The sequence below is a fragment of the Podarcis cretensis genome, assembly GCF_951804945.1.
Source record: "Podarcis cretensis genome assembly, chromosome: 17".
Classification (NCBI taxonomy): Eukaryota; Metazoa; Chordata; class Lepidosauria; order Squamata; family Lacertidae; genus Podarcis; species Podarcis cretensis.
The window spans coordinates 4,170,789-4,192,113 of NC_137187.1; the positions used below are offsets into that span (position 1 = coordinate 4,170,789).

The 21,325-nt window shown below is 46.8% G+C and overlaps 1 protein-coding gene across 1 annotated transcript; it reads right to left on the minus strand.

The window, feature by feature from the left end:
• Positions 1–7,906: 7,906 nt before the first annotated feature.
• Positions 7,907–15,519, minus strand: GAPDH (glyceraldehyde-3-phosphate dehydrogenase). Its single transcript, XM_079959031.1, has 12 exons — positions 15,403–15,519; positions 14,549–14,594; positions 12,392–12,491; positions 11,663–11,769; positions 11,461–11,551; positions 11,071–11,186; positions 10,852–10,933; positions 10,018–10,169; positions 9,839–9,917; positions 8,921–9,004; positions 8,383–8,480; positions 7,907–8,136 (listed from the first exon to the last, which is right to left on the minus strand). The coding sequence occupies exons 2-12, from the start codon at positions 14,569–14,571 to the stop codon at positions 8,067–8,069; spliced, it is 1,002 nt and encodes a 333-aa protein (XP_079815157.1). The 5' UTR covers positions 14,572–14,594; positions 15,403–15,519; the 3' UTR covers positions 7,907–8,066.
• Between the last annotated feature and the right edge of the window lie 5,806 nt (positions 15,520–21,325).

Genomic DNA, 21,325 nt, shown 5'->3' on the forward strand with positions numbered 1-21,325 from the left:
GATGGGTTTAGGCAGAAAACGTGGCAATTTGGCAAATTTGGATGATCCGACTATCTGAGTTCCAACCTATTCTTCCAAGGACATAATGTTGGATTCAGACCACAGAACTAAAAAGATTTCTGTTGCCTCAGTAAGAAACCTGTGCTTTTTTCTGTTGCCTCAGGATTTCTGTTGCCTCAGGATTTCTGTTGCCTCAGTGAGAAATCTGTATTCTTGGGTATACACATGCTGTTAGGATAGCTCTGTCAGTAGAGCATGTCTCTTAATCTCAGGGTTGTGGATTCGAGTCCCTATTGGGGAAAAGATTCCTGCATTGCCGGGTGGTTGGACTAGATGACCCCCATGGGAGACCTGGGAGAAGAGAGGGTTGAAGAAGATTGGAAGAAATTCAAGATATATCTACAAAAGTATTGTAATTTGGTTGAAGGCTAAGAAGGATGCTAGATCATAAATAATTGCCTATCATTGAATTAGATTTGAAATTGACGATAAGTGAGGTTGAGGGAAATATAAAATTTGTGGAGATTAGATCAAATTAATTGAACAAAATTTAAGAATATAAACAAGATGATAAATTGCTGGAAAAATTTATAACGATGTAAGTGGGAGTGGGAGACGTGAGGGAGTCCAAAGAAGTTCTGAAAAATACGTCATGACCCATGTTATATTGTTTATTATTTTTGCATTTTGTATTTTAAAAAAAAAATCTTAATAAATATTTATATAGATGACCCCCATGGTCCCTTCCATCTCTACAGTTCTATGATTCTATTATTCACAGAAATAATATTATCTATTATTCCAGAAAAGTACCTGGTTTATCTTTAGCAAAAGAAATCACCCTCTTCCTCTTGAGGACATAACTTTAAAGAGATAAGTGGGGTACCGACGTCCCAAAGGAGCAGAAAAGGCTTTTTATGTTTGGGACAGCAGCCGCTCGGATGCTACTAGCCCAGAGATGGAAAGAAGAGTCCCTACCAGAGAGGAAGGGCAAATTAATCTGATGGACTACGCAGAAATGGCAGAAAAGCTCAGGAACCAAGAGGACAAAAACTTTTTAAAAGAATGGGGAAAAAATTATAATCTGTTTAGGAGACAACTGCAAGCAGATGAAAATATTAGCAGCATTTTAATCCCACTTGTAATGTAACAAACTTTACGGATAATATGGATTGATAATATAGACTATGGAATAATATGCAGTTTTATATGTTGACAATAGGACCCATGAAGGGGGTGAGGGGAAGTCTCAAGATTCAGAGTAATCTCTATATACGGATATGCATTTGGACTGTTAGAAAATTATATTTGTAAAATCAAATGAAAATTATTTCAAAAAAAAAGTACACAAGCAGAACCCTCCCATGAAAGAGAGATAAGTGGGAGACATCAGGTTTCCCAATAGTCTCTGTGGTGACAGAAACCAAATTGGATAGTGCTGCCTAGCGGTTAGAGGGGCATCTTGTTTGGGTGCTATGCAGAGCAACGCACTGTTTGCAACATCAGGATTTCTTCTTCTTTAACGATAAAGTAAATAGAACTTGGTTTGTGTGCATGGGGAGCGGGGACTAGCAGAACTTCCTCTTGGACAGGTTGAGTGTTGTTCTGAACCTCCAGACACAGCAGAAATATTTGTGGTTGCTGTATGTGCATTTGGGATTACCAGGATGATCTTTCTCCTGAGGACATCCAGCAGGGCTCGCCTCCTCCCCAGCAGCTGGCACACTGGTGTTCAACCAGAAGTCTCTTTTTAATACCTTTTTTAGTAGCTCAAGGAATGCACAGCAGTTCTCTCACTTTTGCTGCCCAGCCCACGCACTGTGCCCCACATTGGTAGCTGAGTTATATATATTTTTTTAAATAGTATTTATTCCAGTTTTAAAACACTGAATTAAGCAAGAAAAAACAAAGCAATACATCACAATAGATACAAACAGACAAAAAAAAAGAAAAAAGGGGAAAAAAACAACACAGAAAAATACGAACAAAAAACAAATCAAACCTTCCCATAACTTATTTTTCATCTGCTTATTTCCTTGACCTCCTCACACCTCCCTTTTTTGTATTCTAGTTCAATTACCGGTAGATGTTTCAGCAAATCCTTTCCAATGGTAGCTGAGTTATAAGGGTGATGTTATTCTTCCTCTTGGTAACACACCCATAATCACTGCTAAGTGGAATTTGCTTAGAGATACGTCATGAGGTCCTGTTTGATGTTGCTTTTGTCTTGACGTATGCCAAAACAGAACAGTTACTTGCACAAACACACCACGGCTCCACTATTTTGTGACCTATTTTAGAACTTTGTTCTACTTAGGTTTTTTCCCCCAGAGTTACAACCCTCCCCTTCCCCTTCATTGCTCACTCTTTAAAAGTGGAAACTTCTAGGTTAGTTAGTTAGTTTCACACAAGGGGCTTGTTTAAAACTCGTAATAGAAAGATAGATCACAACCTCTTTTTTAAAAAGTTTTATTGCTCCTCGAAGGATGTGCAATCCCAGTGTAGTTTCATCTCATCTTTGGAATAAAGTGGCAAGACATCTCAAATCCATGAAGCAAGATCATTCTGTCTTCCTGGAATCAGGCAGGTAAAAGGTATTGACTGTTCTGAGAAATGACAGCAAGTTGTCTCTCCAGGAGTTAAGTTGTCTCTCGTTTTGATGCATGCATATCACTTACCCACATGGCAATACTTACTGTTCTAGAGTCTAGAGATGCAAAACATTTCAAGGTAGACAAGTAAAGTGCCTGGACCTCATACTATTTTATATAAAAGGTAAAGGTAAAGGACCCCTGGACAGTTAAGTCCAGTCAAAGGCAATTATGAGGTAGCGGCACTCATCTCGCTTTCAGGCCATGAGAGCCGGTGTTTGTTACCCCCGAGGATGTGGACAGGCTGCTTGGACGTGTGAAACCAACCACCTGTCTCCTGGATCCTTGCCCATCCTGGCTAATAAAAGCAAGCCGGGAAGGGCTGGGCGATGGGCTCTGCGGGGTGGTGAATGCTTCCCTCTGTGAGGGAACATTCCCAGATCCGCTGAAAGGAGCGTCTCCACCTGAAGGAGCGTCTCCACCCCCATCGTTCTGCCCGGATGCTGAGGTCCAGCGCCGAGGGCCTTCTGGCAGTTCCTTCATTGCGAGAAGCAAAGCTACAGGGAACCAGGCAGAGGGCCTTCTCGGTAGTGGCGCCCGCCCTGTGGAACGCCCTTCCAGCAGATGTCAAAGCAATAAATAACTACCTGACATTCAGAAGACATCTTAAGGCAGCCCTGTTCAGGGAAGTTTTTAATCTGTGATATTTTAGTGTATTTTTGGTTTTTATGGAAGCCGCCCAGAGTGGCTGGGGAGACCCAGCCAGATGGGCGGGGTACAAATAATAAATTATTATTATTATTATTATTATTATTATTATTATTATTATTGTCCACAGACAGCTTTCCGAGTCATGAGGCCAGCATGACTAAACTGCTTCTGGCACAACAGAACACCGTGACGGAAACCAGAGCGCACAGAAACGCTGTTTACCTTCCCGCCAGAGTGGTACCTATTTATCTACTTGCACTGGCATGCTATTTGAACTGATAGGCTGGCAGGAGCTGGGACAGAGCAACGGGAGCTCACCGCGTCACGGGGATTTGAACTGCTAACCTTCTGATTGGCAATCCCAAGAGGCTCAGTGGTTTAGACCACAGTGCCACCCACGTCCCCCTATTTTATAAAGGTGATGTGGGAGGGTGCACCTCTACAGTCAGAGGTGTGGGAAACAATGAATTAGATCTCCAACTTGTTCTGCCGAAACATAGGTTATGCACCAAGCGCTGGCAGTTGAAGCCTATATGGACTATATGAGGTGATGGACTATATGAGGTAATGGACTATATGGAATTAGCGGAAATGACTGGCAGAATCCGAGACCTGGGAGAAGAGTTGGTGGAAGAAGATTGGAAGAAATTTAAAGATTATTTGCAGAAACACTGTAAAATTAATGAATGTTAAAATGATGTTGGACTGAAAATAAGTGGTACTAGCAACAAAAGTTAAAAAGAGTATGCAAAAATGAATTAAAAATTTGGTGAAATTATAGGGTTACACTATGTTAGGATTTAGAGTTAAGATAAATGAAAGAGGGTAAGGATTTGCTGATTTGAATATTTTAATGGGAATACAAAAAGGGGAGGTGTGAGGAAGTCAAAGAAACAAGTTAATGAGTTCAAAGTTATAAAAAATGGATTTGTTTTAACTTTTTATTTTCTATTTTTCTATCTTTCTTGTTTTTTGTATCTTGTATTTTTGTTTGAGAGTTTTCTTCTGTTTCTTGTTTTACTATGCATTTTTGTATTTTTGATTTTGTAAATTTTTTAAATAAATATTACCTAAAAAGAAGAAGAAGAAGAAGAAGAAGCCTAGAATTGCTACCCACTGGCACCAAGATCCTTGGGGTTAGAAATATGGTTATTATTTTATTATTTATTACGTTCATCCCACCTTTTCTACAAGTTGCCCAAGGGGAATACATGGTTCTCCTCCCCCCCATTTTATCCTCACAACAACCTGAGAGGTAGATTAGGCTGAGAGGCAGCAAACTGGCCCAAGGTCTCCCAGGGAGCCTCCTGGCCAGAGTGGGGAGTTGAACTCTGGTCTCCCAGGTCCTAGTCCAGCATTCTAACCATACAACACCGCCAGCTTTCAAATAGAAATGTAGAGCTTCAGTGAGGCCCAGGCTTTTCTAGCAAAGACATTACTTTGATCTGTCAAAGTTGGCAGATTTGGGGGCTGGGCGAGGGCAGTTTTTGTTTCTGCTTGGGGAAGACTCCGTGCTGCAGAGCTATGAATGAAAACGAAAGCAAAATAGGACTTTAAACATTGATTTTGCCTGGGGTGGAAAGCCTGTTAATGTTACTTAAACTACCCAACCAATCTCAGAATTAGACGAAATTAATTCGTTCCGTGAGTTTTTTCGTCTTGCGATTTTTTCGTCTTGCGAAGCACGGACTTTGGAAAAGCTTCAAAAATCACCAAAGTCTTCAAAAACCTCAAAAAAGGCTATCACACCGCGTGCTATGAGTTGCTCCTCAAAGTGAATGCACGGTTTTAAGAAAAAGGAAACAAACTCGCAAGACAAAGGAAACAAACTTGCAAGACGTTTTCGTCTTGCGAAGCAAGCCCATAGGGAAATTCGTCTTGCAGAACGGAAAACTCTTTCGTCTAGCGAGTTTTTCGTCTTGCGGGGCACCACTGTAGTTTGTGTTGCTCTAGGCCTATGGACTCATTCTGCCAACAGAGACAGGAGAAAGGAAAGTGCCATGAATAACCATAAAGCATGGCTGCAGTGCCCTCTGCCGGATAGGTTCTTCAATCCTACATCATCTGTCTTAACTACTCATCGCCTGCAAGGGAAGGACTGGGAACATGTGGCAGTCTTTATCCTTAAGTGCATTTGACTGTCTCATGTAGTTCTTGTACACAGTTCAGCAAAAGAAATAATCATGCATCGCCCCCTCTTCCCCATTCAAAAAAGGTTTCCATCGGCAAGGAATTTGGCACCTCTAAAATAGCTCCTGCCCACCCCAACTACTTCACAGTATCCAAGGCCTAAAATCCAAATGGCTTCCCATTAACTTGAGATGGGGACGCTCCAGGAAGTGGCCTTGCAAAATCCAGTCGCAGAGAGTCTGAGCTGTTGCGGCTTCTGCGGCTGGTAATTGTGTGATGCTAAATGTGACACCTGCTCATGGGGGACAGAGATGCATCCTTCAGCCTTGTGTGTGTGCCATAAGGAGGCAGAAACCAAAGCAGAATAAATGAACCGGCTGTTCCTCACACATCCTCAAAGTCTGACTCAGCTGAAGGCAGAGGATTTAGGCTCAAGCCAAGAGTTTGAGTCTAAGAGGAGTAAAACACAGCCTGTTCACACAAAAAGCAGAGCGAGCAGGGAAGATCTCAGCAAATTGTAAGCACTGTTTGACAGGTGCCACTGAAAGATGGTGGACGGTTGGAGGGCCACCTGTCATGGATGCTTTAGTTGAGATTACTGCATTGCACGGGGGTTGGACTAGATGACCCTCAGGGTCCCTTCCAACTCTACAATTCTGTGAATTCCACAGCTGCCTGCCAGAGAAAACTAAGGGTGAGTGTGCTCTCCTTAGGCTAAATAGCCTGTATGTGTTTCTGCCAGTAGCTGGTACTGCAGTTTGTGTCATGGCTCGTCTCCCATTGTGGAACTCCAAACTATTCATCTACTTCACTGCCATTGTAAAGGTAAAGGTAAAGGTACCCCTGCCCGTACGGGCCAGTCTTGACAGACTCTGGGGTTGTGCGCCCATCTTACTTAAGAGGCCAGGGGCCAGCGCTGTCCGGAGACACTTCCGGGTCACGTGGCCAGCGTGACATCGCTGCTCTGGCGAGCCAGAGTCGCACACGGAAACGCCGTTTACCTTCCCGCTGGTAAGCGGTCCCTATTTATCTACTTGCACCCGGAGGTGCTTTTGAACTGCTAGGTTGGCAGGCGCTGGGACCGAGCAGCGGGAGCGCACACCGCCGCAGGGATTCGAACCGCCAACCTTTCGATCGGCAAGTCCTAGGCACTGAGGCTTTAACCCACAGCGCCACCTGCGTCCCATTCACTGCCATTGTACAGCTGGTCAATTCTTATACATCATATAATGGAAGAGAATGAAGTACATGCTTTATTAAATAAGATTCCAAGTTTTCAGTTCCTTATTAAAGGAGGCAAATTACTAATATAGCTGCCAACTATTGAACATTCTCATGCTGTTTTGTTTTCTTCCTGGTTGTGTTCACCCCCATGAAAGATTTGTGGCTCCATGCCTTAACCAGCATTGCAGCAGGTTGGTAAAAATACAAAGTTTTAAAAGACTGGAGACTGAGGAAATTGAGTGAAGTGATGCAGAGCCTGTATTTTATCAACAACTTGGAGAAACGGGGTAGAGGTAAATCATTGGTAAGAAAACATGGCAGGGATAGCGAACACCTCAGGAGTACTTATTTAAAATTGCCTCAGTAGTGTAGTGTCAGCAGTTTTCCATTCTAAGACGACAGAGACAAATGTGAAGTTCTCCATGTAGGCGAAACAGTCTCAGGACTGTGGACAATCACAAGCTGAACTTGAGTTAGCAATGGGACGCTGCTGGAAAAGAAAACTCATGCAGTTTTTAAGCTGCATTAACAACTTATTTTCCAGAAGCCTTAAGGAATAGTTCCACTTTACTCCGTACTAATTAAACCTGGTGGCATGCAGTGTCCACTTCTGGACACTGGATCTTACATGGGCTTCAGTTTCGAGGAGTATGGGTGTCGAAACTTCTTGATAGCAACAGCCATTCTGAGACAATGGAACAATTTAGCTAGCTAGGTGGTGATCTAGTGAAGATCTGGGTGATGATGCCCTGGTTTTGGTTTCCAGCATTCAGCAGCAGATGGAGCCAGGTGGAGTGCAATTGTGTCAGCTTTACAGTAAAAATGAAGACAAGCCTGATGGGTCCCTTGGCTAAGCACCATCACATTGTTTTATGTTTTATATTACTAGCTAGCCAAGGTGTCCCCCCCCCCTCTCCAAATAAGCTGCAACTGCTCTTGGTTATTTTCTGTTGCTCATTCTTTAAGCAGCAGCACATTCAGCTTAAACCCCTCAGCTACAGGCATTCTAAACCCTCAAAATTCCAAGCCAGGCAGCCTCCACCACCATGCCTGCTGGTCCATACAGTACAACTTCTGTTCAGCAATGCAGCCACCAAGTGGGGAATTTTCATGAAGACTCTGTCCTGTGGGCTTATCAACTTTCAAGGCAGCCCAGCACTTTTGGGAGGAAAGCACAGCCTTTGTGCTCACACCCTCACTTCCCCCACAACAACAACAACAACAAGAAGTAGGAAGAGAAAGAACAAGGATTTGAGACAGTGATGACTTTATTGAGAGGGGAGATGTTACTGAAACAGTCAAGTTTCTTCCAGCCTCTCCACTTCCTCAGAGGCAGGTGGAACAAGAGAAGGCCTCTTACTGCAAGATACAGAGCCGAGTTGTAAGAAAGTAAGAAATGGAACTCTGCCTTTACTCCTTTGATGCCATGTGAACCAACAAGTCTACCACGCGGTTGCTGTATCCATATTCATTGTCGTACCTGGAAAAGAAGGCAGGGGAATAGTAGGGTTACCAACAGTATCCCTCTCATCATAAAATAGCCTTCCCCTATTTTACAAGTGGTAGGAAGAGAGCAGGAAGTCTAAACTGCTACACACATGTGTGCACACACTATGTCCCCCTTCCCAAATTTCAGCAGGCCACTGGATTAGCACAGCAATTCAAACAGCAAGAAGTCCCTTGATCCTACACAAGTCTAGACCTTATATCTAGCTTGATCTCTTACCAGGAGACCAGTTTCACAAAGTGGTCGTTGAGAGCAATGCCAGCAGCAGCATCAAAGATGGAGGAGTGGGTATCACCATTGAAGTCACAGGAGACAACCTTTGAGAGAAGAAGAGAAGCTCACAATACAAGGCAACACAAGTCTCAAAAGATGATCTCACATTTTATCCAACAGAGGGCAACATGGTGTATAAACTTGAAGCAAAACTGGTATGGCCTAAAGGTACACGGGGCCATCACCTTGTTGAAGTTAAGCACCCAGGTCACTGCCTGGGTGAAACATGTACACCTTGGGTTCCAATATGGAATAAATGCAGGATGAAACCGCATGCCGCCAGTTACGTAGGGCAAGGAAGAAGATGGAGGAAAGAAAATGTATCACATAGATACATTCAATCTCCAAAATTATCTTTACTGCCACTATCACGATAGCAGAAATTGCTACAAAATGTACTGATGTGCTTTCTCCATACAAATTGTGTGTATACATGGAGAAAATCCAGATTTGACAGTCTACTGAAGCAGCCATAGTGGCTTACCTGGTCCTCGGTGTATCCCAGGATACCCTTCATAGGGCCTTCGGAGGCTGCCTTCACAACCTTCTTAATGTCGTCATACTTGGCCTGTGTGGAAAAGGATGGGAAATGTTAAAATGGTCCTACCTGTCAGAGCTGTGCAGGAGCTTATGGAAATTACTTAAGACACAGGCCAGAGAAGGCTGGGGAAAGGAGAGGCAGTTATATAAATTTAGACCCTGGATTCAAATGGTCTTGATGAGGAGACTGGGCTCTAGATGGTCATGTGGACACAATTAACATTTCTCTTCCCCTCCCCAACTCCATCCACCAGTCTGTGATTTGCAACTATTTCTAGATTCCTCATATAGTAGAACTAACCAAACCTCCCTCCCTCCCTCCCTCTCTCTCTCTCTCTCTCTGTGTTTGTGTCTGTGTGTGTGCGCGCGCACACACACACGCACACACTCATACAAAACCTCACTATCAGGGCTGTAGGAATAAAATGGGAGTTTACTTCTGCTGCCCTGGTGCTAAACACATTTACTTGTAGAAAATAATAACATATTTTTAAATCAAAAATAAAATTAGGATTATCCCAAAATATATATTCTTAAGTATAAGGAAGGAAGGACTAGAGTGACCAGTGCCAACCACAATGGGCAAGATTCAGGTATTGATCTTGGCTTCTGCCACCATCACCTGCCACTTTTTTTTGGGGGGGGGGGTCATAGAGAGAGGACTGGGCTTCAAACGAGAAGTCCAGCCCTAGCTGTGCTTGTTTAGACATAAATGCACAGCTCATGGTGCGTTGTAAGGTGGTGCAACCCCCCTTTTGTGGTTTCTGTACAGGCAAGCGTTACAAAGTATTACCGAGAGCTACAAAGGTGGGTTTCTACACGAGGCCACAGGGAAAGGCGCTGCAAGTTCCGAAATACTCACTGGTTTCTCCAAGCGGCATGTTAAGTCCACAACAGAAACATTGGGAGTTGGGACGCGGAAAGCCATCCCTGTGAGTTTTCTGAGGGTGTAGAGAATGAATTACTCGGGTTAGGGTGCAAAGCATTCCTCACTTTCATACCCTTCCCTCAGACGCCACCCAGAAAGACAAGAGGACTTACCCATTCAGCTCAGGGATGACCTTGCCAACAGCCTTTGCTGCACCGGTGGATGCTGGGATGATGTTCTGAGCAGCTCCTCTGCCATCTCGCCACAGTTTCCCAGAGGGACCATCCACAGTCTTCTGTGTGGCTGTGATGGCATGGACTGTGGTCTGGGGTAGAGAAGCAGCAAGAGAGATCAATATTCACTCCCAAGCACAAGATATGTGTCCCCTCCATGTACACCGCTGAGAGGAAGGGCTCTAAACTGTATAGTCCCTCTCAGCCAACTTTTATCTTAGACTGCCTTTGATCATTGAGGTTAAGCTTTGAACAGCATTTCAGCGTGAGGAGAAATGGTTGCAGTGAAGCAGAAAGGGTTTAAAAGTATGACGCAATAACGGAAAGAGTCAAAATCTTTGCAAGTAATTGAATAGAATACTCTACACCAGTGTTTCCCAACCTTTGGTCTCTAGCTGTTTTCGGACTACATTCCCCACCATCCCTGACCACTGGTATTGCTAGCTAAGGATAATGGGAGTTGTAGTCCAGAAGCAGCTGGAGACCCAAGGTTGGGAAACACTGCTCTACGCACTTTTCCCCTTGTACACCCACAAGGGGAAGGATAGACACAATTCTGAAGAGCTGCAAATTTGGCTACACTAAGGATGGATAAATTTGTTGCTGGACAGCAGCTTCCATCATCCCTGACCACTGACCATGCTGGCTGATGGGGGCTGGAGCCCAACAATGTGGAGGGACTTGAGGTATCCGTTGGGGGGGGGCTAGGACTCCCCCTCCACAGTAAAGGACCTTGGTAATGAGGAGTGCATTAGGAGCATGCAATTCACTTACCATAAGGCCTTCCACAATGCCGTAGTTGTCATTGATGACCTTGGCCAGGGGTGCCAGGCAGTTGGTGGTGCAAGAAGCATTGCTGGAAGGAAATGAGGGTATTTATATTGAGCACCACAACTCTTAACCCAATCTATATTGTGGTCCAATGTTAATAGGCCAGCGAGCAACACTGCTCCGGTTACTATTACAGTACCACAGTTTCGCTTGCATATTCACCTGACGATTTTCAGAGAGTTGTCATACTTCTCATGATTGACACCCATCACAAACATGGGAGCATCTGCTGATGGGGCAGAGATTACAACACGCTTGGCACCGCCCTTCAAGTGAGCCTGAAAGGGGAAAGGAAGCAAGAACTGTAGCAATCTGTTCCAAGACTGATAGAGCATGTGTTATTTAAGAACTATGAACAAGAATCTTGTTGCTAAGGAAGGCTACAGCCATGTGGATGAGGCAAACTATATCCTTCTGACTTTTATCATTGCTCAGCAAGGGGGAGAAACGGGAGTAGGAAACAGAAAACTCCTGCACCAATTTGTGACACCTCTCCTCCTGCCCGAGAGAGATGCATGGTCCCCTTTGCTCATCTGCACAGAAGATACTTACGCCAGCCTTTTCTAGGGTGGTGAAAACACCAGTGGATTCAACAACATATTGCGCTCCAGCATCGCCCCACTTTATGTTGGCAGGGTCACGTCTGATGAGGAGAAAAGGAGAAAAGGAATCACAGTTTTAGACTGCAAGTTTCTGACAGAGCCAGATCCTGCCCAACCAGCAAGGAAAGAGAAGAGTGAGAGATATTACTCACTCCTGGAAGACAGTGATGGCATGTCCATTGATCACAAGTTTCCCATTTTCGGCCTTCACATCACCACGGAAACGGCCATGAGTGGAGTCATACTTGAACATGTAGACCTAAGAGTGAGACATTCAAAGCATGAGTTTTGTAGTCTGGTTCCACATTAATCCCTCATACTGCCTCTCTATCCCCAAAGCAATTTCCCCCCATGCCAAGCTGCTCTCAAATACACAACTCCATGGGAAAAGGGCTGTGTGAACTGAAAGTAGAAAGGCGGGTTTGTTGCTGTTGCTGTTTGTGTGTTATGGTCATGGGGAGAATGCCAAGTACTGCTGTGGTCACACAAGACCACAAAACTCTTATGTGCCGCTTCGTGCAATATTTTCTCTTCAGAACCTTGAACACCTCTCTCTGCATCTGGTCCATTGAAAGTTGCATTTGGACTTTCAGCATCTCACTAGGGACAATGTGATTATTATGGGTTATGTGCCAATTTGGCTCATACTCTGTAGTCTTCAGCTGGGGGGTGGTCTTTATTCTAAAATCTCAAGAGGCACTTTCTCCCTAACCACCCAATGCTGCTTTCAGCTTATAGACTGTCTTTCCCCAAAGAAACTGCTACCATTTGCCAGATCTCTGGAAAAAATACCAAGAATACTGCTTAGTGACACAAATACATGTTCACAAGGTAAGGCCATAGCCTGCTTTTTGACTTTAGAAAGAATACTGGATTCTCACCATGTAGTTCAGATCAATGAAAGGGTCGTTGATGGCCACAACCTCAACTTTTCCAGAGTTAAATGAAGCTCTGCAGACCAGACGGCCAATGCGGCCAAATCTAGAGAAAGAGAAGAGCAACCGTCACAAGGAAGCAAAAACAGAATTCTCTCTAGCTAATTGTTCTAAAAGCAAAAAACAAAAAAACAAACCAAAAACCCCAAAACAGAGAATAGTACTTTGAGAAAGTATTAAAAATCAAGTAATTGGGGCAGGGGGAGAAGCAGCAGTGATGAGGCACATCGCATTGCAGCTTGTGATAACTTGGCAATCAGCTGGAGGGCACTAACTAGTCAAGGGCTTAGACCTGAACCTAACCATATTAAGATAAAATCAGGCTTATTCTATAAATATTTTCTGCCTTAGGCACACAAGAAATGTAGCCAACATCTTTCTGTTATCTAAATACCCTGTGCAAGCCTCACTAAAATGCACAATCCCAGTTAGTTTCAAATTAGGCTTATTGCCAAAGCCTTCCGAGTAGACTGTGCCCCACATCCTAGACCTGTTCAAATCCTATTCTGGCACCCTCAACCAGCAAGCCAGCGTCTGATGCCTAAGAGAGCTGCATGATATTGCCTTAAGTTTGGGGCATCTCCCAACACAGAGCCATCATCTGCTCTGGCCTTTCTCAGTTTCTCCTGTGGCTGCAAGTCAAGGACCAGTGAGATAAGTGCAGGGTAAGTAGAACAATTGCAGCAAGGACACCAACTGAGGGCATGCAACTTCACCTCTGCAAACCTTCCAGAGCCCTACAACTGCAGCACCTCTTTTGGGTCACGTGATGAAGGCTTTGTGTTTGAGACAAAGGGCATCTTTTGCAGGAGAGGCCAAGCCACCATTTTATTAGCTCTAAAATGCTTGGGAACCGGCAGCCAGCTAATCTAAGGGGCAAGAAAAACGTGGACAGAGGAGGCTCTGATCTCTCCACTTTCATCACGAACCTCAAATCACTACTCAGCAAGTGCATGTGCTTGAAAAGTTACTGCCTGATTTGCAGAGATTCACTGCTTATGGCTACTGCAAGGGTGTTAGATAAGATATTAAACCGCCATGCAGAAGTGCAAGTCCTACCCTCCCTGTAAAGCTGCTCTGGTGAATTCCACTTGCCTCACATGGTTTATTCCCAACCAACTTGTGGGAATAAACCAATAAGCAGCTTCCCCTTATCTGAGTCCGAAGCTCTCGGAATGCAAAGCATGCAGTCTGCCACTCAGCTCTATGGGAATTCTTGCAGGACACTGCTACTATTTCATCAGCAGCCTTCAGATGGGAAAGGTATTGCTTAGACAGGCCCCCTCTCTCATGTTGCATCCAGACACCTCTCCCCTTCCTTTACAGAACCATCCCGCCGCTGCAGAAAGGTCAGGCACTAACTTTAGCGCCAGCTCCCCCCACCCTCCGGCACAAAGCTGCAAGTTATCTGGTTACAGTTTTCTGCCTCCACGGGGTGTAGCGCAGAAGGTCACATTCTTTGTTGGCCCTTCAGACCAAAAGGCACAGTTTCACTTTGATATGCAGGGCAGGCGGAAAGCAGCCAGAGTTGCAAAAGATGGGAATAAAAGAGAAGTGGGGCGAGGAGGACCAGGGAGCCCCACTGCTGCTGCTTCCTGCCGCAAGTGATTCAGCAGTTCAAAGCTCAAGGAAGTGAGTCACACCACCACCACTCCTCTGCTGCCTAGGCACATCCTGGCCACTGGCTTGCCCCATGTGCTTTCGCTGCTGCACGCGGAGATCAAGATGGGGAGAAAACCCTTTTGGGTGCCACCTGTTTTAATGGGGCAGCTGGGCCGACAAGGACACAAGAAGATCCTTTTTCGAGAGGAGCAGCTGCTGGGCGGAGGCAGAGGAGCCGGAGTGACCTTCAGACATCCTTGCAAAGGACAGGAATGCCAGCCGGGTCTCCCCAAGAACTGCCACAAGAGACAGCAACAGGCAGCCAGGCGCCAGCGCTCTCCCATTGGCTGGAAAGTTCTCCAAGTTCTCCCAGGGGGCAGCCATCCCCCCCCTACTTCTCCCAGCAACCAGATCTCCTCCTCCTCCCCCACTTTACAGGCCCCTCCCTCCCTGCCATGCTAAGGCAGCCTCGCCGCACGTCCGCCCCCTCCGAAAACTCACCCGTTAACTCCGATTTTCACCATTTTCGTCTCTGGAAATTGTGATCCTGGAAGGAAAAAAAAAGATATATACCCAGAAATTACAAGGTTGCTTATCTTGCGCCAAAACTCAAGGAGGGCTTCCCCCCCCGTCACTCCAGTAATCCCACCCCGATTCATGCCCGAGGAACCCCCAGGCTCAAAGGGGTCCTTGTCTCTGCCCTCCCCCCCCCCCAATCAGGATAATGTCCCCTTAGGCGGAGAGAGAGGGACGCCGCCCCACACGAAGCTCAGGATCCAAGAGGCAAAGAAAGCGGCTTCTAATCTTTTTTTTTGGGGGGGGGGGAGTGGGGGATCATCGTACTAAAGAAACGTTGCCAGGTTACATTTCCTTCCTCCAACCTCCCTTCCCCCCCCCCCGATAAGAAGGCGCTTCCGCGGCCGCCTTTCCAGCGAGGCTCCCCCCTCACGGAAGTCGGCCGGGGAAACTTTGTTCCCGAGGGCTGGAGGGCGCGGAGCCCCCGAGGACTGGGCGTGGTGGGGGGCGAAGAGGAGAAAAACTCCCCGCTTCCCAGAGCGAGCCCCCCCCCTCCGCCCCACGGCGCCCCGACTCCGAAGGAAAGTCCGCCCCGCAACCGAGTTCTGTGGGACTTCTTCGCCAACCAGCGCGGGCAGCCTCGCCAAAGCCCCTTCGCGGAGGAGACGCGGCGGCTCTTTGAGGGGGCTCTTCGCCCCACAACCAGCCCCGCGGCCGCCCTTCCTTCCTTCCTCCCTCCCTCCCTCCCCGGCCCCCAATAAACTTTTGCCAAGCAGCAGCGCCATCTCCCCTCCTGCGCCTTCCCTCCCCGAAATGGCGACCCCTCTGCCTCCTCTTACCCGAGGGGTCCCTGACCTAACTCAGCTCCGCCGTGCAGTGAGGAGGTGAGCAGGAAGGGCCCGGCGCCCGGCCCTTTATACCTCCCCGTATGGTAATGAGCAGGCCCGGCCCCGAGCGCAGGCGCCGAATCAGAGCCCGAGGGGGGGAGGCGGCGGGCGGCCCGCATGGCGCGAGGGGAGGCTCCCCGGCCCCCGCTTCCTGCCCCCATTCAGATGGAAATAGCCCTGGCTCCTTCCCGCCAAATCGCCTCAGCACCAACCTTTTGTTTGGGGGGGAGGGATACCACAAAAAAACGGGCACCCCAGAGGGCTGCAAAGTGGGCAGAATTTCCATTACTTACCCATTATTCGACCTAGATAAAGTTGAAGGCCACGGAGTGGATTCGCTACTTTATATAAGCGCTTTCCTCCCGTCCAGGAAGGGATGAACAAGCAGCAGCAAGTCAGGCCTTCCTGGCGGCATAAATTCCCTTCCCTTTGACAACCTTCACGTCTGGAATGCGCCCTTCCTTAGAATCCTAGAAGAGTTGGAAGAGACCACAAGGGCCATCGAGTCCAACCCCCTGCCAAGCAGGAAACACCATCAGAGCACTCCTGACATATGGTTGTCAAGCCTCTGCTTAAAGACCTCCAAAGAAGGAGACTCCACCACACTCCTTGGCAGCAAATTCCACTGTCAAACAGCTCTTACTGTCAGGAAGTTCTTCCTAATGTTTAGGTGGAATCTTCTTTCTTGTAGTTTGGATCCATTGCTCCATGTCCGCTTCTCTGGAGCAGCAGAAAACAACCTTTCTTCCTCCTCTATGTGACATCCTTTTATATATTTGAACATGGCTATCATATCACCCCTTAACCTCCTCTTCTCCAGGCTAAACATGCCCAGCTCCCTTAGCCGTTCCTCATAAGGCATCGTTTTCAGGCCTTTGACCATTTTGGTTGCCCTCCTCTGGACACGTTCCAGTTTGTCAGTGTCCTTCTTGAACTGTGGTGCCCAGAACTGGACACAGTACTCCTGGTGAGGTCTGACCAGTGCAGAATACAGTGGCACTATTACTTCCCTTGATCTAGATGCTATACTCCTATTGATGCAGCCCAGAATTGCATTGGCTTTTTTAGCTGCCGCGTCACTTAGGTTCTTACTTAGGTTAATAGCACCTGTGCAGAATAGCACCATTCCAACAAAATGGGGGTTTTTTGGGTGCTGAACTGAGGCCCTGAACCTGCCATGACAGCTTGCTGCGATTTTCAAAGCTCAGAAGCTAGATAGGCCTTCATGGACTCCTGGAGATACCTGTCTGGCCACCTAAATGCCGGCCATTGGCCAGGGATTTTTTGGGCCCACATTAACCATAAAGGTGGCATGGAACCTCCATGCTGTAGGCAGTCTACCTTCCAAGCCACCAGCCCTCCACTGCTGGAAACAGAAGGCAGTTCTGGAGAGCTGTCTTTGGAAGACAGAGTGGCCATAAGGTCCACAGCTGCTTCTTTCTGCAGGATATGGTAGTGCTTGACCTTTCGTCCAAAATGGTTCTTTAAAAAAAACAGCAACCCTCATCACGCCAAAGAACCCTTTTTGGGGTTTTTTAAGAACTGTTTTATTTTGCATCCCTAAGATGCTTTGTGCATGTGCCCTAGCTGACCAGCTTCCACACTGCTGCTGCTGCCACAGATCAGCAGTAAAGGGACCCCCAAGGCGGCATTTCTCCTTAGCAGGATGCCGGCAAGATGATCAGCCATCATTGGGGCTGATGGGGGTGGGCAGAGAGATGTGAGCTGCAAACATTGTGGATTTGCTGTGTTTTAGCAGAGAGACGTGGTTTTGGGGCGCGGGTGGCGCTTTGGGTTAAACCACAGAGCCTAGGACTTGCCGATCAGAAGGTCTGCGGATCAAATCCCCTCAACAGGGTGAGCTCCCATTGTTCGGTCCCTGCTCCTGCCAACCTAGCAGTTTGAAAGCACACCAGTGCAAGTAGATAAATAGGTACCGCTCTGGCAAGAAGGTAAACGGCGTTTCCATGCGCTGCTCTGGTTCGCCAGAAGCGGCTTAGTCATGCTGGCCACATGACCCGGAAGCTGTACGCCAGCTCCCTTGGCCAATAAAGGGAGATGAGCACCGCAACCTCAGAGTCGTCTGCGACTGGACCTAACGGTCAGGGGTCCCTTTACCTTTACCTTTAGCAGAGAGATGCTGGAAGGAGGGTATCTGGTTCTCTGGGGAGAATTCCCATTTGGTGAGCCCCAAGGAAGTTCAGGAGGGGATGTGAAGCAGAGGATGCAGTGGGGAAAGGGACACAGGGCCGGCCCCTGAGTCAAACCACAAAATGGCACCCCACCTCCCCACCAGGGAAGAAGGGTTGAGTGAAGATCTACAGCGGGAACAAGAGGGGGAGGAAAGATCAATACACTGCTCCTTTAAAGCCTTAGGCAGTTGCCTCACCTTAACTCATGGGGGTGGGCCGGCCCTGGAAGGACAGGAACAAAGAATGCAGGTGGATGACACATGGGCATTAGGCCTTGGGTGGCGCTGTGGGTTAAGCCACAGAGCCTAGGACTTGCCGATCAGAAGGTCGGCAGTTCGAATCCCCGTGACAGGGTGAGCTCCTGTTGCTCGGTCCCTGCTCCTGCCAACCTAGCAGTTCAAAAGCACGTCAAAGTGCAAGTAGATAAATAGGTACCGCTCTGGCGGGAAGGTAAACGGTGTTTCTGTGCGCTGCTCTGGTTCACCAGGAGCGGCTTAGTCATGCTGGCCACATGACCCAGAAGCTGTCTGCGGACAAACACCGGCTCCCTCGGCCTATAGAGCAAGATGAGCTCTGCAACCCCAGAGTTGGTCACGACTGGACCTAATGGTCAGGGGTCCCTTTTCCTTTAAGCAAGATGCAGAGGACTCAGATCTGGTTCGCAGACACCCCATCACTGTGTTGCTCTACACTAGAATTACTATGCATTTCACTGGCCAGCAGCTAGATGCCTGAACTGAATGGAGGAGTGTGGAGTTTTATCATGGGCAGAGTTAAGAGCATCAGCCCCTGACACAGATTATGCCGTCTAAGGACCCACTCAAAGTCATCCCTGGAGAAGTGCCATTTGGGCCAAGACTCTCAGCAGAACCTGCAGCAAAGCCTTTGGTACTGCCCAATTCCATCATTCCTCTCCCCAACTTGGTGGCTCTTTTGTTGTTGTTTAGTCATTTAGTCGTGTCCAACTCTTCGTGACCCCCTGGACCAGAGCACGCCAGGCACTCCAGTCTTCCACTGACTCCAGCTCAAGGCGAAATAAAATAATATAAAAACACACCTACATGGAAGAGCAGTTCTGGGTGGATATTTATGTCTCAGAAAGGAAACCCTTCCGGCCTAGGAGTGTCTATGGGTCAATTGTTGTTTGGTCATTTAGTGGTGTCCGACTACCCCCTGGACCAGAGCACACCAGGCCCTCCTGTCTTCCACTGCCTCCTGCAGTTTGGCCAAACTCATGCTGGTAGCTTCGAGAACACTGTCCCACCATCTCGTCCTAGGCGGCTATTAAGGAACGCATATATCACAGTTAATACGGTAAGAGGGCGCAAAGCGAAACCCAGCCTTCCAACCCAGGCATGCATGGGGGTTGGGAGAAATTGGTTTCCTTCCAGCCTCTCCCATCCCCCCCCCGAATAATTAACAGCTCGTTTCCCAAGCAACAACAGACGTGCTCCCCCCCCCCCGCGGGTTTTTTTTTGGGAAATGTTTCCCTTAGATTTGTTATTTCCCAGTCTTGCACATATTGTAACCTTTTATTTATTTTACATCTCACCCCACCTTCCAGGATGGGAAATAAAATCAATAAGAGAGAGAGTAACGTAAGTTCAGGGGAAATATGCTTGGAGTAGTGTTAGCATGGATCTTTCAGAACTCTTAAACCTCATCTATGTCCCGCTAAGTTCGGAGGGACCAAGCCGCGCGTAACTGCGCAAAAAGAGGAAGAAATAATGATACTGGAAAACTGCTACATTTAGTTACAAGGGAAATTCAGATGGAAGGGACCGGAGGAAGTCAAGCAACATGTTTATGACGTTGGAAGTTTAACCATTCAATCAATTTCTATCGTTTATGTGTTAATTGTTATATATTTTTTAATTTGTTGTTATTTGCTGTACTTGTTTTATGTTGTTTTCCTTTTTTTCCTTTTTCTTTTCATTCTCTGTTTCATTTGTTTTTACGGTATGTGTTATATTTATAAGAAACTTAATAAACATTATTGCAAAAAAAGAGAGGAATACATTGCGATGCAATGTATCGCTTGCCTTTTTGCGCTCCATTTGTATCCGGCACACCAAACTCCGGCGGCAGCGAGGGCGCTTCTAACCTGGGCTAAAACCAACGAACATTGCTTTCCTGATTTAATTGTACAAGAGGGCCAACCCCCGCTCCCCACCCCGCTCCGTTTTTGTGTTGTATTCTCTTATAACATGGTTTCCATCCTGCCTAGTTTTCCTGCTTTGTATTCAACGCCCCAGATGCATACGAGGCAGGCCAGCACTGTGATTTCTTGGCGACCAGGAAAAAAGTGTGTGTCCTTTTTGTAACTGAAGATTTAATGGAAGTTTTAACACAAACCTTTAGGAAACGCAGCAAACCGTAACACTGCAGTTAAACTGAGTAACGCAGAATAAAAAAATTCCTTCCAGTAGCACCTTAAAGACCAACTAAGTTAGTTCTTGGTATGAGCTTTCGTGTGCATGCACACTTAACGCAGAACATGGTAAAAACCCTGAAAGTAGGACAAATTAGGCTGCACCGAAAGGATGAAGGACACACCTTTCTTAACTCTCGCGAAGCTAGACACCCTAGCCTGAAATAATACAGTTAAATAATCTAAGAGGTTACGCGTCGTTAATTGGAATTATGTTGAAATCGATGAGACATACCGATGAACAAGCCTGGGTAGGAAGAGGACTGGGTTGCATCAGCTGGGCTCCCAAATATGCATGTCTGGGAAACGTCTAGCTCTTGCAATCGAGTCTTATCCGCGTTTACCGAGGAGGAAGTCCCGTTAATTTCTGCAGACCTTAACTTAACTTCAATTTAAACGAGACTGCAGACTCTTAGACGCAGCCCTCATACCACGGGGAACAGTTGGGACGGTTTGGGGATGACACTGGATTTGTTGGGAGTTATTTTTTTTTAATTCATCATGCGAAAGGCTGGGCTGGATGAATCCCTAGCCGGAATTAAGATTGCCGGAAGAAATATCAACAACCTCAGATATGCAGATGACACAACCTTGATGGCAGAAAGTGAGGAGGAATTAAAGAACCTTTTATTGAGGGTGAAAGAGGAGAGTGCAAAATATGGTCTGAAGCTCAACATCAAAAAAACGAAGATCATGGCTACTGGTCCCATCACCTCCTGGCAAATAGAAGGGGAAGAAATGGAGGCAGTGAGAGATTTTACTTCCTTGGGCTCCATGATCACTGCAGATGGTGACAGCAGCCACGAAATTAAAAGACGCCTGCTTCTTGGGAGAAGGGCAATGACAGGCCTAGACAGCATCTTGAGAAGTAGAGACATCACCTTGCCAACAAAGGTCCGTATAGTTAAAGCTATGGTTTTCCCAGTAGTGATGTATGGAAGTGAGAGCTGGACCATAAAGAAGGCTGATCGCCGAAGAATTGATGCTTTTTAATTCTGGTGCTGGAGGAGACTCTTGAGAGTCCCATGGATTGCAAGAAGATCAAACCTCTCCATTCTGAAGGAAATCAGCCCTGAGTGCTCACTGGAAGGACAGATTGTGAAGCTGAGGCTCCAGTACTTTGGCCACCTCATGAGAAGAGAAGACTCCCTGGAGAAGACCCTGATGTTGGGAAAGATGGAGGGCACAAGGAGAAGGGGGCGACAGAGGACGAGATGGTTGGATAGTGTTTTCGAGGTTACCAGCATGAGTC

What these genes read in the sequence shown, in the direction of transcription:
- GAPDH (XM_079959031.1), bottom strand. Translation starts at nt 14,571, where the DNA reads ATGGTGAAAATCGGAGTTAACGG. An exon ending in GCATTGTGGAAGGCCTTATG is followed by an intron (nt 10,170 to 10,851) that starts GTAAGTGAATTG and finishes TCTCTACCCCAG; the next exon opens with ACCACAGTCCATGCCATCAC. An exon ending in TTTGTGAAACTGGTCTCCTG is followed by an intron (nt 8,137 to 8,382) that starts GTAAGAGATCAA and finishes CTTCTTTTCCAG; the next exon opens with GTACGACAATGAATATGGAT.